Raw genomic sequence first — 21,170 nt, forward strand, 5'->3', positions numbered from 1 at the left:
ACCTCCCACGGAGGTCTTCTATTCTATAGGAGCTTATTAGATAGGATCTCAGTAGGAGGCTCCGTTAGAATAGAAGACCTCCGTAGGAATATTTTGTTGCGAAGCTGTGTCCATCTACTCAGCCCCACCCCCATGACTTCCTTACAACCTGTGGAAGTTCCTAGAATCGATTATCCTTCCACTTTATCCTTGCCTTTCGGGTTTGAGTCGGTCTTAGAAGCAGACCCCATCATCCATTGATCTATTTTAGGGATGTCGTTTTGTTTAGGGGTAAATTTAGCCTTCTTCAATTCTATCAGAGATGGGTTCTGTTTTGGAACAGAATTTGACTACACCACTTTACTTGAAACAGTAGGTTTCGTCTACTCCATTTGTTTGCTTCTCGCCGAAGCTTCAGTAAGATTTTTAGGAATTCTTTCGATAAAGAAGACCTCATCCGATATAGGACCAGCTAGAACTGGGATTGCTGGGACAGTTGAGCACCTGAGTCGATCAAGGTTAGATAGAGTAACATGTCCTTAGAGATCGCAGGGTCTTCATCAATTCTATCAATAATGTTTAATTGACTTGTATCAAGTTCAAAGTTAGGTGCAAAATCACCGGTGTTAAATTAGGCCGGACCGATTTTTTTATTCTCTTCTATCTATAAAAGACCCCTTTAATTAGGTCTTCTGTCTATAGGAGGCCCCCTTTAATTGTTTCTTTCTATAGAAAACACCTATAAACTGTCTTCCAAGTATTCCATCAACTAGAGATCAATTTAGAAAGTCTTCTGTCTAGATAAGTCCCTTTAAGGAGGTATTCTATCTATTAAATAGTCTTCTGTCTGTAAAACACCCCTGAAGAGATCTTCTATCTATAAAAGACCACTTTATGAGGCCTTCTGTCTATTGAAGTCCCCTTTAGGAGGTCTTTAAACTGTGGAAGTCCGCTTTTTTCTGTCTGTAGGGCACCCTTTTAGGAGGTCTTATGATATAGAAGACCCCTTTAGGAGATCCAGTTAGAAGGTCTTCCATTTGTTGAAGACCCCTTCAGGAGTTCTTCTGTCTACAGAAGACCCCTTTTGGAAGGTCTTCTGTCTATAAAAATTAATAAAAAAATATTTTTGTGATTAAATATTTTATTGATACTGGTGGAATGCTACTGTGCTCTTAGAGAACCCTGTTTCACTGTGCGCAGTACAAAAGAGAAACCTACAGAGACGAAAAGTATGTTCTCCTTCTTTGGTGGTAAAAAGTGCATAATATTTCATATATATTTTTTTAATATTTCCTTTTCACATCGCTTTCCTTAACGTTCAGCTTTCATTATCTTGCGCAAATGCATAATTTCCAATAGAAAAATAGTTTTTTATATATGTATGTATGTCCATTTAATTTCCTCCTATGCTCCTTTGCACGCATTTCCCAACGATACCACATGACTTCCAACAACAGCAAAAACAACACCATACCATAACCACAGAGTAGCATCAGAAATAACGGAGCAGTGTATTCCAAACCCACATTGATGACAAAATTATTCGAAAAACAATTCAAATGTGTTCGCACCCATTGACGGCGATGTTTCGAATGAACACCCGATTCCAAGATGCGTATAATTCTGAAAACAGACACATTCAGATTAGCTTTCTTTTTCAAAAGTTTCCACATAACCCTTACTTTGTCCTCACAATTTCCTTGTAGCTGGAGTTGCGATGCAAATGTGTTGCCAGCATAGTATCCGAACGGAAGAGTATCTCATTCAAATCACATATTTCGTGGGCATCATAAAGCCTCTCAATTAAATTAAACCCAGATGAGGTTTCAAAAACAAATACAAATCCAAGTTTGAGGCGCATTTTTGTGATGCCTTCACTGGCAGAATACCAAAGATTGTCGGCATTCTTTCTCGATAGTATTTTCCTGCGTACGAAATGCTGGACATCAGGTAGGGTGGAGAACTGGGGAAAGAGGAGAAAAAGTGAAAATAATAATGGGAATAGACAATTTTACTTCTCTATATAAGCATCCTACGGGAGGTCCTCTATTCTATTGAAGCCTCCTACAAAGGTCTTCTTTTCTAAAGAAGCCTCCTACGGAGGTCTTCTACTCTATAGAAACCTCCTACGGAGGTCTTCTACTCTATAGAAACCTCCTACGGAGGTCTTCTATTCTATAGAAACCTCCTACGGAGGTCTTCTATTCTATAGAAACCTCCTACGGAGGTCTTCTATTCCATAGAAACCTCCTACGGAGGTCTTCTATTCCATAGAAACCTCCTACGGAGGTCTTCTATTCCATAGAAACCTCCTACGGAGGTCTTCTATTCCATAGAAACCTCCTACGGAGGTCTTCTATTCCATAGAAACCTCCTACGGAGGTCTTCTATTCCATAGAAACCTCCTACGGAGGTCTTCTATTCTATAAAAACTTCCTACGGAGGTCTTCTATTCTATAGAAACCTCCTACGGAGGTCTTCTATTCTATAGAAACCTCCTACGGAGGCCTTCTATTCTATAGAAACCTCCTACGGAGGTCTTCTATTCTATAGAAACCTCCTACGGAGGCCTTCTATTCTATAGAAACCTCCTACGGAGGTTTTCTATTCTATAGAAACCACCTACGGAGGTCTTCTATTCTATAGAAACCTCCTACGGAGGTCTTCTATTCTATAGAAACCTCCTACGGAGGTCTTCTATTCTATAGAAACCTCCTACGGAGGTCTCCTATTCTATAGAAACCTCCTACGGAGGTCTTCTATTCTATAGAAACCTCCTACGGAGGTCTTCTATTCTATAGAAAACCTCCTACGGAGGTCTTCTATTCTATAGAAACCTCCTACGGAGGTCTTCTATTCTATAGAAACCTCCTACGGAGGTCTTCTATTCTATAGAAACCTCCTACGGAGGTCTTCTATTCTATAGAAACCTCCTACGGAGGTCTTCTATTCTATAGAAACCTCCTACGGAGGTCTTCTATTCTATAGAAACCTCCTACGGAGGTCTTCTATTCTATAGAAACCTCCTACGGAGGTCTTCTATTCTATAGAAACCTCCTACGGAGGTCTTCTATTCTATAGAAACCTCCTACGGAGGTCTTCTATTCTATAGAAACCTCCTACGGAGGTCTTCTATTCTATAGAAACCTCCTACGGAGGTCTTCTATTCTATAGAAACCTCCTACGGAGGTCTTCTATTCTATAGAAACCTCCTACGGAGGTCTTCTATTCTATAGCAACTTTATACGGCGGTCTTCTATTCTATTGAAACCTCTACGGCGGTCTTCTATTCTATAGAAACCTCCCTACACGCGGTCTTCTATTCTATAGAAGCCTCCTACGGAGGTCTTCTATTCTATAGAAGCCTCCTACGGAGGTCTTCTATTCTATAGAAGCCTCCTACGGAGGTCTTCTATTCTATAAAAGCCTCCTACGGAGGTCTTCTATTCTATAGAAGCCTCCTACGGAGGTCTTCTATTCTATAGAAGCATGCTACGGAGGTCTTCTATTCTATAGAAGCCTCCTATGGCGGTCTTCTATTCTATAGAAGCCTCCTACGGAGGTCTTCTATTCTATAGAAGCCTCCTACGGAGGCCTTCTATTCTATAGAGACCTCCTACAGGCGGTCTTCTATTCTATAGAAGCCTCCTACGGAGGTCTTCTATTCTATAGAAGCCTCCTACGGAGGTCTTCTATTCTATAGAAGCCTCCTACGGAGGTCTTCTATTGTATAGAAACCTCCTACGGCGGTCTTCGATTCTATAGAAACCCTTATACGGCGGTCTTCTATTCTATAGAATCCTCCTACGGAGGTCTTCTTCTTCTATTCTATAGAAACCTCCTACGGATGTCTTCTATTCTATAGAAACCTCCTACGGAGGTCTTCTATTCTATAGAAGCCTCCTACGGAGGTCTTCTATTGTATAGAAACCTCCTACGGCGGTCTTCGATTCTAATAGAAACCTTATACGGCGGACTTATTCTATAGAAAACTTTATACGGCGGTCTTCTATTCTATAGAAACCTCCTACGGAGGTCTTCTATTCTATAGAAGCCTCCTACGGAGGTCTTCTATTCTATAGAAGCCTTCTATTCTATAGAAGCCTCCTACGGAGGTCTTCTATTCTATAGAAAACTCCTACGGAGGTCTTCTATTCTATACAAACCTCCTACGGAGATCTATTATTCTATAGAAGCCTCCTACGGAGGTCTTTTATTCTATAGAAGCCTCCTACGGAGGTCTTCTATTCTATAGGAACCTCCTACGGAGGTCTTCTATTCTATAGAAACCTCCTACGGATGTCTTCTATTCTATAGAAACCTCCTACGGAGGTCTTCTATTCTATAGAAACCTCCTACGGAGGTCTTCTATTCTATAGAAACCTCCTACGGAGGTCTTCTATTCTATAGAAACCTCCTACGGAGGTCTTCTATTCTATAGAAACCTCCTACGGAGGTCTTCTATTCTATAGAAACCTCCTACGGAGGTCTTCTATTCTATAGAAACCTCCTACGGAGGTCTTCTATTCTATAGAAACCTCCTACGGAGGTCTTCTATTCTATAGAAACCTCCTACGGAGGTCTTCTATTCTATAGAAACCTCCTACGGAGGTCTTCTATTCTATAGAAACCTCCTACGGAGGTCTTCTATTCCATAGAAACCTCCTACGGAGGTCTTCTATTCTATAAAAACCTCCTACGGAGGTCTTCTATTCTATAGAAACCTCCTACGGAGGTCTTCTATTCTATAGAAACCTCCTACGGAGGTCTTCTATTCTATAGAAACCTCCTACGGAGGTCTTCTATTCTATAGAAACCTCCTACGGAGGTCTTCTATTCTATAGAAACCTCCTATGGAGGTCTTCTATTCTATAGAAACCTCCTACGGAGGTCTTCTATTCTATAGAAACCTCCTACGGAGGTCTTCTATTCTATAGAAACCTCCTACGGAGGTCTTCTATTCTATAGAAACCTCCTACGGAGGTCTTCTATTCTATAGAAACCTCCTACGGAGGTCTTCTATTCTATAGAAACCTCCTACGGAGGTCTTCTATTCTATAGAAACCTCCTACGGAGGTCTTCTATTCTATAGAAACCTCCTACGGAGGTCTTCTATTCTATAGAAACCTCCTACGGAGGTCTTCTATTCTATAGCAACTTTATACGGCGGTCTTCTATTCTATTGAAACCTCCTTCGGCGGTCTTCTATTCTATAGAAACCTCCTACAGGCGGTCTTCTATTCTATAGAAGCCTCCTACGGAGGTCTTCTATTCTATAGAAGCCTCCTACGGAGGTCTTCTATTCTATAAAAGCCTCCTACGGAGGTCTTCTATTCTATAGAAGCCTCCTACGGAGGTCTTCTATTCTATAGAAGCCTGCTACGGAGGTCTTCTATTCTATAGAAGCCTCCTATGACGGTCTTCTATTCTATAGAAACCTCCTACAGGCGGTCTTCTATTCTATAGAAGCCTCCTACGGAGGTCTTCTATTCTATAGAAGCCTCCTACGGAGGTCTTCTATTCCATAGAAACCTCCTACGGAGGTCTTCTATTCTATAAAAACCTCCTACGGAGGTCTTCTATTCTATAGAAGCCTGCTACGGAGGTCTTCTATTCTATAGAAGCCTCCTATGGCGGTCTTCTATTCTATAGAAACCTCCTACAGGCGGTCTTCTATTCTATAGAAGCCTCCTACGGAGGTCTTCTATTCTATAGAAGCCTCCTACGGAGGTCTTCTATTCTATAGAAACCTCCTACGGAGGTCTTCTATTCCATAGAAACCTCCTACGGAGGTCTTCTATTCTATAAAAACCTCCTACGGAGGTCTTCTATTCTATAGAAACCTCCTACGGAGGTCTTCTATTCTATAGAAACCTCCTACGGAGGTCTTCTATTCTATAGAAACCTCCTACGGAGGTCTTCTATTCTATAGAAACCTCCTACGGAGGTCTTCTATTCTATAGAAACCTCCTACGGAGGTCTTCTATTCTATAGAAACCTCCTACGGAGGTCTTCTATTCTATAGAAACCTCCTACGGAGGTCTTCTATTCTATAGAAACCTCCTACGGAGGTCTTCTATTCTATAGCAACTTTATACGGCGGTCTTCTATTCTATAGAAACCTCCTACGGAGGTTTTCTATTCTATAGAAACCTCCTACGGAGGTCTTCTATTCTATAGGAAACCTCCTACGGAGGTCTTCTATTCTATAGAAACCTCCTACGGAGGTCTTCTATTCTATAGAAACCTCCTACGGAGGTCTTCTATTCTATAGAAACCTCCTACGGAGGTCTTCTATTCTATAGAAACCTCCTACGGAGGTCTTCTATTCTATAGAAACCTCCTACGGAGGTCTTCTATTCCATAGAAACCTCCTACGGAGGTCTTCTATTCTATAAAAACCTCCTACGGAGGTCTTCTATTCTATAGAAACCTCCTACGGAGGTCTTCTATTCTATAGAAACCTCCTACGGAGGTCTTCTATTCTATAGAAACCTCCTACGGAGGTCTTCTATTCTATAGAAACCTCCTACGGAGGTCTTCTATTCTATAGCAACATCCTACGGAGGTCTTCTATTCTATAGAAACCTCCTACGGAGGTCTTCTATTCTATAGAAACCTCCTACGGAGGTCTTCTATTCTATAGAAACCTCCTACGGAGGTCTTCTATTCTATAGAAATCTCCTACGGAGGTCTTCTATTCTATAGAAACCTCCTACGGAGGTCTTCTATTCTATAGAAACCTCCTACGGAGGTCTTCTATTCTATAGAAACCTCCTACGGAGGTCTTCTATTCTATAGAAACCTCCTACGGAGGTCTTCTATTCTATAGAAACCTCCTACGGAGGTCTTCTATTCTATAGAAACTCCTACGGAGGTCTTCTATTCTATAGAAACCTCCTACGGAGGTCTTCTATTCTATAGCAACTTTATACGGCGGTCTTCTATTCTATTGAAACCTCCTTCGGCGGTCTTCTATTCTATAGAAACCTCCTACAGGCGGTCTTCTATTCTATAGAACCCTCCTACGGAGGTCTTCTATTCTATAGAAGCCTCCTACGGAGGTCTTCTATTCTATAAAAGCCTCCTACGGAGGTCTTCTATTCTATAGAAGCCTCCTACGGAGGTCTTCTATTCTATAGAAGCCTGCTACGGAGGTCTTCTATTCTATAGAAGCCTCCTATGGCGGTCTTCTATTCTATAGAAACCTCCTACAGGCGGTCTTCTATTCTATAGAAGCCTCCTACGGAGGTCTTCTATTCTATAGAAGCCTCCTACGGAGGTCTTCTATTCTATAGAAGCCTCCTACGGAGGTCTTCTATTCCATAGAAACCTCCTTACGGAGGTCTTCTATTCTATAAAAACCTCCTACGGAGGTCTTCTATTCTATAGAAGCCTGCTACGGAGGTCTTCTATTCTATAGAAGCCTCCTATGGCGGTCTTCTATTCTATAGAAACCTCCTACAGGCGGTCTTCTATTCTATAGAAGCCTCCTACGGAGGTCTTCTATTCTATAGAAGCCTCCTACGGAGGTCTTCTATTCTATAGAAAACCTCCTACGGAGGTCTTCTATTCCATAGAAACCTCCTACGGAGGTCTTCTATTCTATAGAAACCTCCTACGGAGGTCTTCTATTCTATAGAAACCTCCTTACGGAGGTCTTCTATTCTATAGAAACCTCCTACGGAGGTCTTCTAATTCTATAGAAACCTCCTACGGAGGTCTTCTATTCTATAGAAACCTCCTACGGAGGTCTTCTATTCTATAGCAACTTTATACGGCGGTCTTCTATTCTATAGAAACCTCCTACAGGCGGTCTTCTATTCTATAGAAACCTCCTACGGAGGTCTTCTATTCTATAGAAACCTCCTACGGAGGTCTTCTATTCTATAGAAACCTCCTACGGAGGTTTTCTATTCTATAGAAACCTCCTACGGAGGTCTTCTATTCTATAGAAACCTCCTACGGAGGTTTTCTATTCTATAGAAACCTCCTACGGAGGTCTTCTATTCTATAGAAACCTCCTACGGAGGTCTTCTATTCTATAGAAACCTCCAACGGAGGTCTTCTATTCTATAGAAACCTCCTACGGAGGTCTTCTATTCTATAGAAACCTCCTACGGAGGTCTTCTATTCTATAGAAACCTCCTACGGAGGTCTTCTATTCTATAGAAACCTCCTACGGAGGTCTTCTATTCTATAGAAACCTCCTACGGAGGTCTTCTATTCTATAGAAACCTCCTACGGAGGTCTTCTATTCTATAGAAACCTCCTACGGAGGTCTTCTATTCTATAGAAACCTCCTACGGAGGTCTTCTATTCTATAGAAACCTCCTACGGAGGTCTTCTATTCTATAGAAACCTCCTACGGAGGTCTTCTATTCTATAGAAACCTCCTACGGAGGTCTTCTATTCTATAGAAACCTCCTACGGAGGTCTTCTATTCCATAGAAACCTCCTACGGAGGTCTTCTATTCTATAGAAACCTCCTACGGAGGTCTTCTATTCCATAGAAACCTCCTACGGAGGTCTTCTATTCTATAGAAAAACCTCCTACGGAGGTCTTCTATTCTATAGAAACCTCCTACGGAGGTCTTCTATTCTATAGAAACCTCCTGCGGAGGTCTTCTATTCTATAGAAACCTCCTACGGAGGTCTTCTATTCTATAGAAACCTCCTACGGAGGTCTTCTATTCTATAGAAACCTCCTACGGAGGTCTTCTATTCTATAGAAACCTCCTACGGAGGTCTTCTATTCTATAGAAACCTCCTACGGAGGTCTTCTATTCTATAGAAACCTCCTACGGAGGTCTTCTATTCTATAGAAACCTCCTACGGAGGTCTTCTATTCTATAGAAACCTCCTACGGAGGTCTTCTATTCTATAGAAACCTCCTACGGAGGTCTTCTATTCTATAGAAACCTCCTACGGAGGTCTTCTATTCTATAGAAACCTCCTACGGAGGTCTTCTATTCTATAGAAACCTCCTACGGAGGTCTTCTATTCTATAGAAACCTCCTACGGAGGTCTTCTATTCTATAGAAACCTCCTACGGAGGTCTTCTATTCTATAGAAACCTCCTACGGAGGTCTTCTATTCTATAGAAACCTCCTACGGAGGTCTTCTATTCTATAGCAACTTTATACGGCGGTCTTCTATTCTATTGAAACCTCCTTCGGCGGTCTTCTATTCTATAGAAACCTCCTACAGGCGGTCTTCTATTCTATAGAAGCCTCCTACGGAGGTCTTCTATTCTATAGAAGCCTCCTACGGAGGTCTTCTATTCTATAAAAGCCCCCTACGGAGGTCTTCTATTCTATAGAAGCCTCCTACGGAGGTCTTCTATTCTATAGAAGCCTGCTACGGAGGTCTTCTATTCTATAGAAGCCTCCTATGGCGGTCTTCTATTCTATAGAAACCTCCTACAGGCGGTCTTCTATTCTATAGAAGCCTCCTACGGAGGTCTTCTATTCTATAGAAGCCTCCTACGGAGGTCTTCTATTCTATAGAAGCCTCCTACGGAGGTCTTCTATTCCATAGAAACCTCCTACGGAGGTCTTCTATTCTATAAAAACCTCCTACGGAGGTCTTCTATTCTATAGAAGCCTGCTACGGAGGTCTTCTATTCTATAGAAGCCTCCTATGGCGGTCTTCTATTCTATAGAAACCTCCTACAGGCGGTCTTCTATTCTATAGAAGCCTCCTACGGAGGTCTTCTATTCTATAGAAGCCTCCTACGGAGGTCTTCTATTCTATAGAAACCTCCTACGGAGGTCTTCTATTCCATAGAAACCTCCTACGGAGGTCTTCTATTCTATAAAAACCTCCTACGGAGGTCTTCTATTCTATAGAAACCTCCTACGGAGGTCTTCTATTCTATAGAAACCTCCTACGGAGGTCTTCTATTCTATAGAAACCTCCTACGGAGGTCTTCTATTCTATAGAAACCTCCTACGGAGGTCTTCTATTCTATAGAAACCTCCTACGGAGGTCTTCTATTCTATAGAAACCTCCTACGGAGGTCTTCTATTCTATAGAAACCTCCTACGGAGGTCTTCTATTCTATAGAAACCTCCTACGGAGGTCTTCTATTCTATAGCAACTTTATACGGCGGTCTTCTATTCTATTGAAACCTCCTTCGGCGGTCTTCTATTCTATAGAAACCTCCTACAGGCGGTCTTCTATTCTATAGAAGCCTCCTACGGAGGTCTTCTATTCTATAGAAGCCTCCTACGGAGGTCTTCTATTCTATAAAAGCCTCCTACGGAGGTCTTCTATTCTATAGAAGCCTCCTACGGAGGTCTTCTATTCTATAGAAGCCTGCTACGGAGGTCTTCTATTCTATAGAAGCCTCCTACGGAGGCCTTCTATTCTATAGAAACCTCCTACAGGCGGTCTTCTATTCTATAGAAGCCTCCTACGGAGGTCTTCTATTCTATAGAAGCCTCCTACGGAGGTCTTCCATTCTATAGAAGCCTCCTACGGAGGTCTTCTATTCTATAGAAGCCTCCTACGGAGGTCTTCTATTGTATAGAAACCTCCTACGGCGGTCTTCGATTCTATAGAAACCTTATACGGCGGACTTATTCTATAGAAACGTTATACGGCGGTCTTCTATTCTATAGAAACCTCCTACGGAGGTCTTCTTTCTATAGAAGCCTCCTACGGAGGTCTTCTATTCTATAGAAGCCTTCTATTGTATAGAAACCTCCTACGGCGGTCTTCGATTCTATAGAAACCTTATACGGCGGTCTTCTATTCTATAGAAATTTTATACGGCGGTCTTCTATTCTATAGAAACCTCCTACGGAGGTCTTCTATTCTATAGAAGCCTCCTACGGAGGTCTTCTATTCTAGAGAAACCTCCTACGGAGGTCTTCTATTCTATAGAAACCTCCTACGGAGGTCTTCTATTCTAGAGAAACCTCCTACGGAGGTCTTCTATTCTATAGAAACCTCCTACGGAGGTCTTCTGTTCTAGAGAAACCTCCTACGGAGGTCTTATATTCTAGAGAAACCTCCTACGGAGGTCTTCTATTCTAGAGAAACCTCCTACGGAGGTCTTCTATTCGATAGAAACCTCCTACGGAGGTCTTCTATTCTATAGAAACCTCCTACGGAGGTCTTCTATTCTATAGAAACCTCCTACGGAGGTCTTCTATTCTATAGAAACCTCCTACGGAGGTCTTCTATTCTATAGAAACCTCCTACGGAGGTCTTCTATTCTATAGACACCTCCTACGGAGGTCTTCTATTCTATAGACACCTCCTACGGAGGTCTTCTATTCTATAGACACCTCCTACGGAGGTCTTCTATTCTATAGAAACCTCCTACGGAGGTCTTCTATTCTAGAGAAACCTCCTACGGAGGTCTTCTATTCTATAGAAACCTCCTACGGAGGTCTCCTACTCTATAGGAACCTCCTACGGAGGTCTCTTATTCTATAGGAACCTCCTACGGAGGTCTCCTATTCTACAGGAACCTCCTACGAAAGTCTTCTATTCTATAGAAACCTCCTACGGAGGTCTCCTATTCTATAGGAACCTAGTACCAAGGTCACCTATTGTATAGGAACCTCCTGCGGAAGTTTGCTACCCTACAGAAGCCTCCAACAGAGGTATCCTGTTCTATAGGAACCTCTTGCGGAGGTTTTCTGTTGTATAGGAGCCTACTGCAGGGGTCTCCTATTCTATATGAGGTCTCTTATACTATAGAAGCCTCCTGCGGAAGTCTCCTATTTTATAGAAGCATCCAACGGAGGTTTCCTATTCAGAAGCCTCCTGCGGAGGTCTCCTTATAGAGGTCTTTCCATATAATCCTCTACGGACTTCTTTACTCACATTCAAATAAGTATGTGTAAAGGGCAAAGGTTCCAGGCCCACATCCAAATCCGAATCGGCCAACTCCCGAAGATTCTTAATTTTCGATTTCACCGGCGAACCCAGTAACGATGATACCACAACCGAGGTATAATAATTATACATAATAAAAGTTATAATCGATAGGGAAATAAAGGCCATCCTTCCACCCCAAGATCTGGGTATTAGGAAACTACTTTGGGCACATGCCGAACCAAAGCTTATCAAACAAGTTGTCAACAGCGAAGGTACATAAGTTCTAATATAACGTTTCATTTCACGGTGCTCCATAATGAAAGCCAACCACAACAGCACACCAGCCAGCAACAAAATGCAACCGAATAACAGCCACACCTTGGTGCTGAAGGGTTCCAAAAATACACCACCATGCATTCCGGAGTTTCTTGGTGTGCGGAACATACAAACCGAACGAAAATCCCCTGTGGCTGCCAACGCAGATAGGTAACGAAAACGATTTGTTGTCATAAAAAAGGGTGACGATGTCAAGTCAGCTGTTTCATTGACCAAAGCACCCACAACTCCACCTGTGTACTCAACATCGGTCCAACGATCGTGGTAGGTGTAGGTGACCCTGGAAGAGAGAAAGAGAAGAATCTTTTAAAAGATCTTTTGGCAAATTGTAAGTCTTCTTACTTAGTATACAACGATTCCAGCAGCAATATCATGACCTGATAACCCAACCTTGCCAGGGGATCAATGTGAAAATCCTCTTGGGTCAGCAGGAATCTTCTGATTTCTTCTGGAGGGGAATTCAAATCGTATTTTGTGACCTGAAAAAAAATTCAAATTTTTTTCTCATTGATTTAAGAAAAAAAGTTTATTGAGCCTTACCACCACTGCCACTCGCATGGTAATGTCCCTCAAAGCCTCTCGATTTCCCCCCACCGAGCGTTTATATAAATCAGTAAGATATTTGGATTTATAACACCGCCCCGCCCTACATTCCAGTTCATAATTGGAACTTATATTCAATTTTCCACCCTGCAACCAACCATTGTTGTACACATCAAAGGCCATAAAGTGGGCTCCATCCGGTTCCTGATCTTCCCGAGGAACAATAAATGTCAGATCCGTGTCCACTGAGAGATTGGAATTTCTAAACAATCTATAAAAGCGGCTCATATCGGATCGCTCATCATAAATAAGCCAGTGATAATGTTGATTGAAGAATCGTATGCGACTTGTCTGCAGGAATGATGGGAAAGGTTATTAGGCTTAGGTGTGGTGAAAAAGTTCTTACCTCTGTAATGACCTTCTCTGTCTGATTACAATTCATATCCAAAAATAAGCCGATTTTGGGTCGACGATAACGCAAATAGGCATAGGTTAGATCTTCAAGAGTCTTAAAGTCCTCTAGATTCACATATTGGGCATAGAGTTGGTGATTGACAGCAGCCATAGAGAAATGGGAAAGAACTAAAACAAAGTTCGAATGCGTTTATAGAACAAAAGACACCTGAATAGGAGACCTTCTACAGAATAGGAGATCTTCGTAGGAGGCTTCTATAGGAAACATAAGCAAAAGGCTTCTAGAGAATAGAAGACCTCCGTAGGAGGTTCCTATGGAATAGAAGAACTCCGTAGGAGGTTTCTGTAGAATAGGAGACCTCCGTAGGAGGTTCCTGTAGAATAGGAGACCTCCGTAGGAGGTTCCTGTAGAATAGGAAACCTCCGTAGGAGGTTCCTATAGAATATGAGATCTCCGTAGGAGGTTCCTATAGAATAGGAGACCTCCGTAGGAGGTTCCTATAGAATAGGAGACCTCCGTAGGAGGTTCCTATAGAATAGGAGACCTCCGTAGGAGTTTCCTATAGAATAGGAGACCCCCGTAGGAGGTTCCTATAGAATAGGAGACCTCCGTAGGAGGTTCCTATAAAATAGGAGACCTCCGTAGGAGGTACCTATAGAATAGGAACCTCCAGGAGGTCTCTAAAGACCTCCGCAGGAGCTTCCTATAGAATAGGAAGCTCCTATAGAATAGGAAACCTACGCAGGGGGTTCCTATAGCATAGCAGAAATTCGCAGGAGGTTCCCATGGAATAGAAGACCTCCGTAGGAGGTTCCAATGGAATAGGCGACCTCTGTAGGAGGTTCCTATATGATAGGAGATCACCGTAGGAAGATCCTATAGAATAGGAGACCTCCGTAGGAGTTTCCTATAGATTAGGAAAATTCCGTAGGAGTTTACTATAGAATAGGAGACCTCCGTAGAAGGTTTCTATAGAATAGGAGACCTCCGTAGGAGGTTCCAATGGAATAGGCGACCTCTGTAGGAGGTTCCTATATGATAGGAGATCACCGTAGGAAGATCCTATAGAATAGGAGACCTCCGTAGGAGTTTCCTATAGATTAGGAGACCTCCGTAGGAGTTTACTATAGAATAGGAGACCTCCGTAGAAGGTTTCTATAGAATAGGAGACCTCCGTAGGAGGTTCTTATAGAATAGGAGACCTCCGAAGGATGTTCCTATAGAATAGGAGACCTCCGTAGGTGGTTCCTATAAAATAGGTGACCTCCGTAGGATATTTCTCTACAATATGAGACCTCCGTAAGATGCTAGACCTCCGTAGGTAGTTCCTTAAAATAGTAGGGTTCGCGGATTATTTTTTAAAAAAAATATTTTTAAAAAATCCACGCTTTGTTGGCCCTTCGAAAAATATTTTTTAAAAAATCCACGCTTTGTTGGCCCTTGGAAAAATATTTTTTAAAAAATCCACGCTTTGTTGGCCCTTCGAAAAATATTTTTTAAAAAATCCACGCTTTGTTGGCCCTTCGAAAAATATTTTTTAAAAAATCCACGCTTTGTTGGCCCTTCGAAAAATATTTTTTAAAAAATCCACGCTTTGTTGGCCCTTCGAAAAATATTTTTTAAAAAATCCACGCTTTGTTGGCCCTTCGAAAAATATTTTTTAAAAAATCCACGCTTTGTTGGCTCTTCGAAAAATATTTTTTAAAAAATCCACGCTTTGTTGGCCCTTCGAAAAATATTTTTTAAAAAATCCACGCTTTGTTGGAATAGGAGACCTCCGTAGGTGGTTCCTATAAAATAGGTGACCTCCGTAGGATATTTCTCTACAATATGAGACCTCCGTAAGATGCTAGACCTCCGTAGGTAGTTCCTTAAAATAGTAGGGTTCGCGGATTATTTTTTAAAAAAAATATTTTTAAAAAATCCACGCTTTGTTGGCCCTTCGAAAAATATTTTTTAAAAAATCCACGCTTTGTTGGCCCTTGGAAAAATATTTTTTAAAAAATCCACGCTTTGTTGGCCCTTCGAAAAATATTTTTTAAAAAATCCACGCTTTGTTGGCCCTTCGAAAAATATTTTTTAAAAAATCCACGCTTTGTTGGCCCTTCGAAAAATATTTTTTAAAAAATCCACGCTTTGTTGGCCCTTCGAAAAATATTTTTTAAAAAATCCACGCTTTGTTGGCCCTTCGAAAAATATTTTTTAAAAAATCCACGCTTTGTTGGCTCTTCGAAAAATATTTTTTAAAAAATCCACGCTTTGTTGGCCCTTCGAAAAATATTTTTTAAAAAATCCACGCTTTGTTGGCCCTTCGAAAAATATTTTTTAAAAAATCCACGCTTTGTTGGCCCTTCGAAAAATATTTTTTAAAAAATCCACGCTTTGTTGGCCCTTCGAAAAATATTTTTTAAAAAATCCACGCTTTGTTGGCCCTTCGAAAAATATTTTTTAAAAAATCCACGCTTTGTTGGCCCTTCGAAAAATATTTTTTAAAAAATCCACGCTTTGTTGGCCCTTCGAAAAATATTTTTTAAAAAATCCACGCTTTGTTGGCCCTTCGAAAAATATTTTTTAAAAAATCCACGCTTTGTTGGCCCTTCGAAAAATATTTTTTAAAAAATCCACGCTTTGTTGGCCCTTCGAAAAATATTTTTTAAAAAATCCACGCTTTGTTGGCCCTTCGAAAAATATTTTTTAAAAAATCCACGCTTTGTTGGCCCTTCGAAAAATATTTTTTAAAAAATCCACGCTTTGTTGGCCCTTCGAAAAATATTTTTTAAAAAATCCACGCTTTGTTGGCCCTTCGAAAAATATTTTTTAAAAAATCCACGCTTTGTTGGCCCTTCGAAAAATATTTTTTAAAAAATCCACGCTTTGTTGGCCCTTCGAAAAATATTTTTTAAAAAATCCACGCTTTGTTGGCCCTTCGAAAAATATTTTTTAAAAAATCCACGCTTTGTTGGCCCTTCGAAAAATATTTTTTAAAAAATCCACGCTTTGTTGGCCCTTCGAAAAATATTTTTTAAAAAATCCACGCTTTGTTGGCCCTTCGAAAAATATTTTTTAAAAAATCCACGCTTTGTTGGCCCTTCGAAAAATATTTTTTAAAAAATCCACGCTTTGTTGGCCCTTCGAAAAATATTTTTTAAAAAATCCACGCTTTGTTGGCCCTTCGAAAAATATTTTTTAAAAAATCCACGCTTTGTTGGCCCTTCGAAAAATATTTTTTAAAAAATCCACGCTTTGTTGGCCCTTCGAAAAATATTTTTTAAAAAATCCACGCTTTGTTGGCCCTTCGAAAAATATTTTTTAAAAAATCCACGCTTTGTTGGCCCTTCGAAAAATATTTTTTAAAAAATCCACGCTTTGTTGGCCCTTCGAAAAATATTTTTTAAAAAATCCACGCTTTGTTGGCCCTTCGAAGAATATTTTTTAAAAAATCCACGCTTTGTTGGCCCTTCGAAAAATATTTTTTAAAAAATCCACGCTTTGTTGGCCCTTCGAAAAATATTTTTTAAAAAATCCACGCTTTGTTGGCCCTTCGAAAAATATTTTTTAAAAAATCCACGCTTTGTTGGCCCTTCGAAAAATATTTTTTAAAAAATCCACGCTTTGTTGGCCCTTCGAAAAATATTTTTTAAAAAATCCACGCTTTGTTGGCCCTTCGAAAAATATTTTTTAAAAAATCCACGCTTTGTTGGCCCTTCGAAAAATATTTTTTAAAAAATCCACGCTTTGTTGGCCCTTCGAAAAATATTTTTTAAAAAATCCACGCTTTGTTGGCCCTTCGAAAAATATTTTTTAAAAAATCCACGCTTTGTTGGCCCTTCGAAAAATATTTTTTAAAAAATCCACGCTTTGTTGGCCCTTCGAAAAATATTTTTTAAAAAATCCACGCTTTGTTGGCCCTTCGAAAAATATTTTTTAAAAAATCCACGCTTTGTTGGCCCTTCGAAAAATATTTTTTAAAAAATCCACGTTTTGTTGGCCATTCGAAAAATATGTTTTAAAAAATCCACTTTTTGTTGGCCCTTCAAAGAATATTTTTTAAGAAACGTTTTGTTGGCCCTTCGAAAAATATTTTTTAAAAAATCCACGTTTTGCTGGCCCTTCGAAAAATATTTTTTAAAAAATCCACGATTTGTTGGCCCTTCGAAAAATATTTTTTAAAAAATTCAAGTTTTGCTGGCCCCTAAAAAAATAGTTTCTAAAAAATCCACGCTTTGTTGGCCCTTCGAAAAATATTTTTTAAAAAATCCACGCTTTGTTGGCCCTTCGAAAAATATTTTTTAAAAAATCCACGCTTTGTTGGCCCTTCGAAAAATATTTTTTAAAAAATCCACGCTTTGTTGGCCCTTCGAAAAATATTTTTTAAAAAATCCACGTTTTGCTGGCCCTTCGAAAAATATTTTTCAAAAAATCCACGCTTTGTTGGCCCTTCGAAAAATATTTTTCAAAAAATCCACGCTTTGTTGGCCCTTCGAAAAATATTTTTCAAAAAAATCCACGCTTTGTTGGCCCTTCGAAAAATATTTTTTAAAAAATCCACGCTTTGTTGGCCCTTCGAAAAATATTTTTCAAAAAATCCACGCTTTGTTGGCCCTTCGAAAAATATTTTTCAAAAAAATCCACGCTTTGTTGGCCCTTCGAAAAATATTTTTTAAAACATCCACGCTTTGTTGGCCCTTCGAAAAATATTTTTTAAACAATCCACGCTTTGTTGGCCCTTCGAAGAATATTTTTTAAAAAATCCACGATTTGTTGGCTCTTCGAAAAATATTTTTTAAAAAATCCAAGCTTTGTTGGCCCTTCGAAAAATATTTTTTAAAAAACCCAAGCTTTGTTGGCCCTTCGAAAAATATTTTTTAAAAAATCCAAGATTTGTTGGCCCTTCGAAAAATATTTTTTAAAAAATCCACGCTTTGTTGGCCCTTCGAAAAATATTTTTTAAAAAATCCACGCTTTGTTGGCCCTTCGAAAAATATTTTTTAAAAAATCCACGCTTTGTTGGCCCTTCGAAAAATATTTTTTAAAAAATCCACGTTTTGTTGGCCTTTCGAAAAATATTTTTTAAAAAATCCACGTTTTGTTGGCCCTTCGAAAAATATTTTTTAAAAAATCCACGTTTTGTTGGCCCTCCGAAAAATATTTTTTAAAAAATCCACGTTTTGTTGGCACTTCGAAAAATATTTTTTTTAAAAATCCACGTATTGTTGGCCCTTCGAAAAATATTTTTTAAAAAATCCACGTTTTGTTGGCCCTTCGAAAAATATTTTTTAAAAAATCCACGCTTTGTTGGCCCTTCGAAAAATATTTTTTAAAAAATCCACGCTTTGTTGGCCCTTCGAAAAATATTTTTTAAAAAATCCACGTTTTGTTGGCCCTTCGAAAAATATTTTTTAAAAAATCCACGTTTTGTTGGCCCTTCGAAAAATATTTTTTTAAAAAAATCCACGTTTTGTTGGCCCTTCGAAAAATATTTTTTAAAAAATCCACGTTTTGTTGGCCCTTCAATAATTTTTTTTTAAATCCAAGTTTCGATGGCCTTTCAAAAAATATTTTTAAAAATCCACGTTCTGTTGGCCCTTTAAAAAATATTTTCTAAAAAATCCACCTTTTGTTGGCCATTCGAAAAATATTTTTTAAAAAATCCACGCTTTGTTGGCCCTTCGAAAAATATTTTTTAAAAAATCCACGCTTTGTTGGCCCTTCGAAAAATATTTTTTAAAAAATCCACGCTTTGTTGGCCCTTCGAAAAATATTTTTTAAAAAATCCACGCTTTGTTGGCCCTTCGAAAAATATTTTTTAAAAAATCCACGCTTTGTTGGCCCTTCGAAAAATATTTTTTAAAAAATCCACGCTTTGTTGGCCCTTCGAAAAATATTTTTTAAAAAATCCACGCTTTGTTGGCCCTTCGAAAAATATTTTTTAAAAAATCCACGCTTTGTTGGCCCTTCGAAAAATATTTTTTAAAAAATCCACGCTTTGTTGGCCCTTCGAAAAATATTTTTTAAAAAATCCACGCTTTGTTGGCCCTTCGAAAAATATTTTTTAAAAAATCCACGCTTTGTTGGCCCTTCGAAAAATATTTTTTAAAAAATCCACGCTTTGTTGGCCCTTCGAAAAATATTTTTTAAAAAATCCACGCTTTGTTGGCCCTTCGAAAAATATTTTTTAAAAAATCCACGCTTTGTTGGCCCTTCGAAAAATATTTTTTAAAAAATCCACGCTTTGTTGGCCCTTCGAAAAATATTTTTTAAAAAATCCACGCTTTGTTGGCCCTTCGAAAAATATTTTTTAAAAAATCCACGCTTTGTTGGCCCTTCGAAAAATATTTTTTAAAAAATCCACGCTTTGTTGGCCCTTCGAAAAATATTTTTTAAAAAATCCACGCTTTGTTGGCCCTTCGAAAAATATTTTTTAAAAAATCCACGCTTTGTTGGCCCTTCGAAAAATATTTTTTAAAAAATCCACGCTTTGTTGGCCCTTCGAAAAATATTTTTTAAAAAATCCACGCTTTGTTGGCCCTTCGAAAAATATTTTTTAAAAAATCCACGCTTTGTTGGCCGTTCGAAAAATATTTTTAAAAAATCCACGCTTTGTTGGCCCTTCGAAAAATATTTTTTAAAAATTTACGTTTTGCTGGCTCTTCAAAAAATACTTTTTAAAAAATCCACGTTTTGGTGTTCCTTCAAATAATATTTTTTAAAAAATCCACGTTTTGGTGTTCCTTCAAAAAATATCCACGTAGTATCGGGCCGCAAAAAATATTTTTCTAAAAATCCTCATTTCTTTTCTTACCTTCCTGAGGCCAGCACTGAAATATGACCACACACGATAATTTCAGGTCAACGAAGTTATATAAAATCATATTTATGATATGTAAATACAACATCTTGATTTTCAAAAATGATCCGCCAGCAAGAAGAAGATTAAAATTTCTTAAAAGTCTCAAAACGATTTAAAATTTCTGTTCAGATAACCTCACTATTTATACGCCAAAAAATTGAACCAAAATGTCTCAATTATTATTTCATTCATAAATAATGCCTAGTTGACAAGTCCAATTCGTTTAACTGATAGTCGATGACAACATAATTAGATTGGTATTTAGACAACCTGTAGAATATAACTGATAAAATTACCATGACATACCTAAATCATTCACTTGACAATTTGTCATCTGAAATCCGGTAAATATCTCTTCATAAAACATTTACAACAAATTATGACATAAATAGCCGGTAGACGCAAACACAATATCTTTCTAACCACACGCAGCCATCTCTATCTCTCTTTCCAGTGAATAAAACAGCAACAGGTGTGTGGATGTGTGCGGCATACTTTTAGGCGCCACATTCTACTTAACCACAAATCATATGTTTGGTTACGAGTTTGCGCATTGGGTATTCTAATTCCCGCCAAAATGTAAGATTTTTATGAATGAAAATCGCAGTACCTTTGCCAGTAGCTATTTGACTGGATGGTGGTGGGTGGGTGGAATCCCAAGTAAATCATGTCTTGTTTTGTCTGTCGTATGTGATTCATTTCTCCTCCCCCTAAACCATGTTATTCTTGATAGCCACATCATTATAACAGATATTTGCATGGTTTTTGGTTCGCTGCTTGTCTGGTGCATGTTCAGTCTTCGAGGCGCTTTTGGCGCGTTTAAACGTGGCATGCGGTCTTTAAAAGAGATATTGGAAAGGTTTTTTTGAATATTTAATGAAAAAAAAAGAAAATAGTGAAGCGCTTCGAAAACACCGTCGGCAATGGGTTAATAGTGAAATGTGATCTGTGAAATTTAATATCAGTAATAAAAAATAATAAATAGAAAATAAAAAATTTGTGGACAAAGAGAATTTCAAGTAAAAAACAATTTTTGAGCTGTGTTGAAATATTTTATGTTTAATTTTTTGGACATTTTACAGAATATTGTTGAGGGGATATTAGACCAAGAAAGGCTGATTTTTTAAATAATATTTTTTGAGAAGATGTTAGAGCAACAAACGGAGTGTTAAAGAATATTTTTGAAAACCATTGATAACTTTTCAAAATTA

At 38.9% G+C, this 21,170-nt stretch overlaps 1 protein-coding gene across 1 annotated transcript; it reads right to left on the reverse strand.

Annotated features, from left to right (window-relative positions):
* Positions 1 to 1,165: 1,165 nt before the first annotated feature.
* On the reverse strand, positions 1,166 to 20,043 carry LOC141400523 (ionotropic receptor 75a-like). The gene is made up of 7 exons (XM_073979723.1): positions 19,912 to 20,043; positions 13,101 to 13,276; positions 12,692 to 13,045; positions 12,494 to 12,630; positions 11,822 to 12,431; positions 1,662 to 1,942; positions 1,166 to 1,602 (listed from the first exon to the last, which is right to left on the reverse strand). Exons 1-7 carry the CDS (start codon positions 20,003 to 20,005, stop codon positions 1,308 to 1,310), a joined length of 1,947 nt encoding a protein of 648 aa, XP_073835824.1. The 5' UTR covers positions 20,006 to 20,043; the 3' UTR covers positions 1,166 to 1,307.
* Positions 20,044 to 21,170: the final 1,127 nt, after the last annotated feature.

Source organism: Musca autumnalis, unplaced genomic scaffold, assembly GCF_047663935.1.
Source record: "Musca autumnalis isolate F117 unplaced genomic scaffold, ASM4766393v1 scaffold_345, whole genome shotgun sequence".
In the NCBI taxonomy this organism is placed as follows: domain Eukaryota; kingdom Metazoa; phylum Arthropoda; class Insecta; order Diptera; family Muscidae; genus Musca; species Musca autumnalis.

Bases quoted from the DNA above. Each gene is read 5' to 3' on its own strand.
- LOC141400523 (XM_073979723.1), bottom strand. From the start codon at position 20,005: ATGTTGTATTTACATATCATAAATATGATTTTATATAACTTCGTTGAC. The intron at 13,046-13,100 runs GTAAGAACTTTT...TCATTCCTGCAG, and splicing joins CAGAGAAGGTCATTACAGAG to ACAAGTCGCATACGATTCTT. The intron at 12,432-12,493 runs GTAAGAAGACTT...TCTCTCTTCCAG, and splicing joins CTGGAATCGTTGTATACTAA to GGTCACCTACACCTACCACG.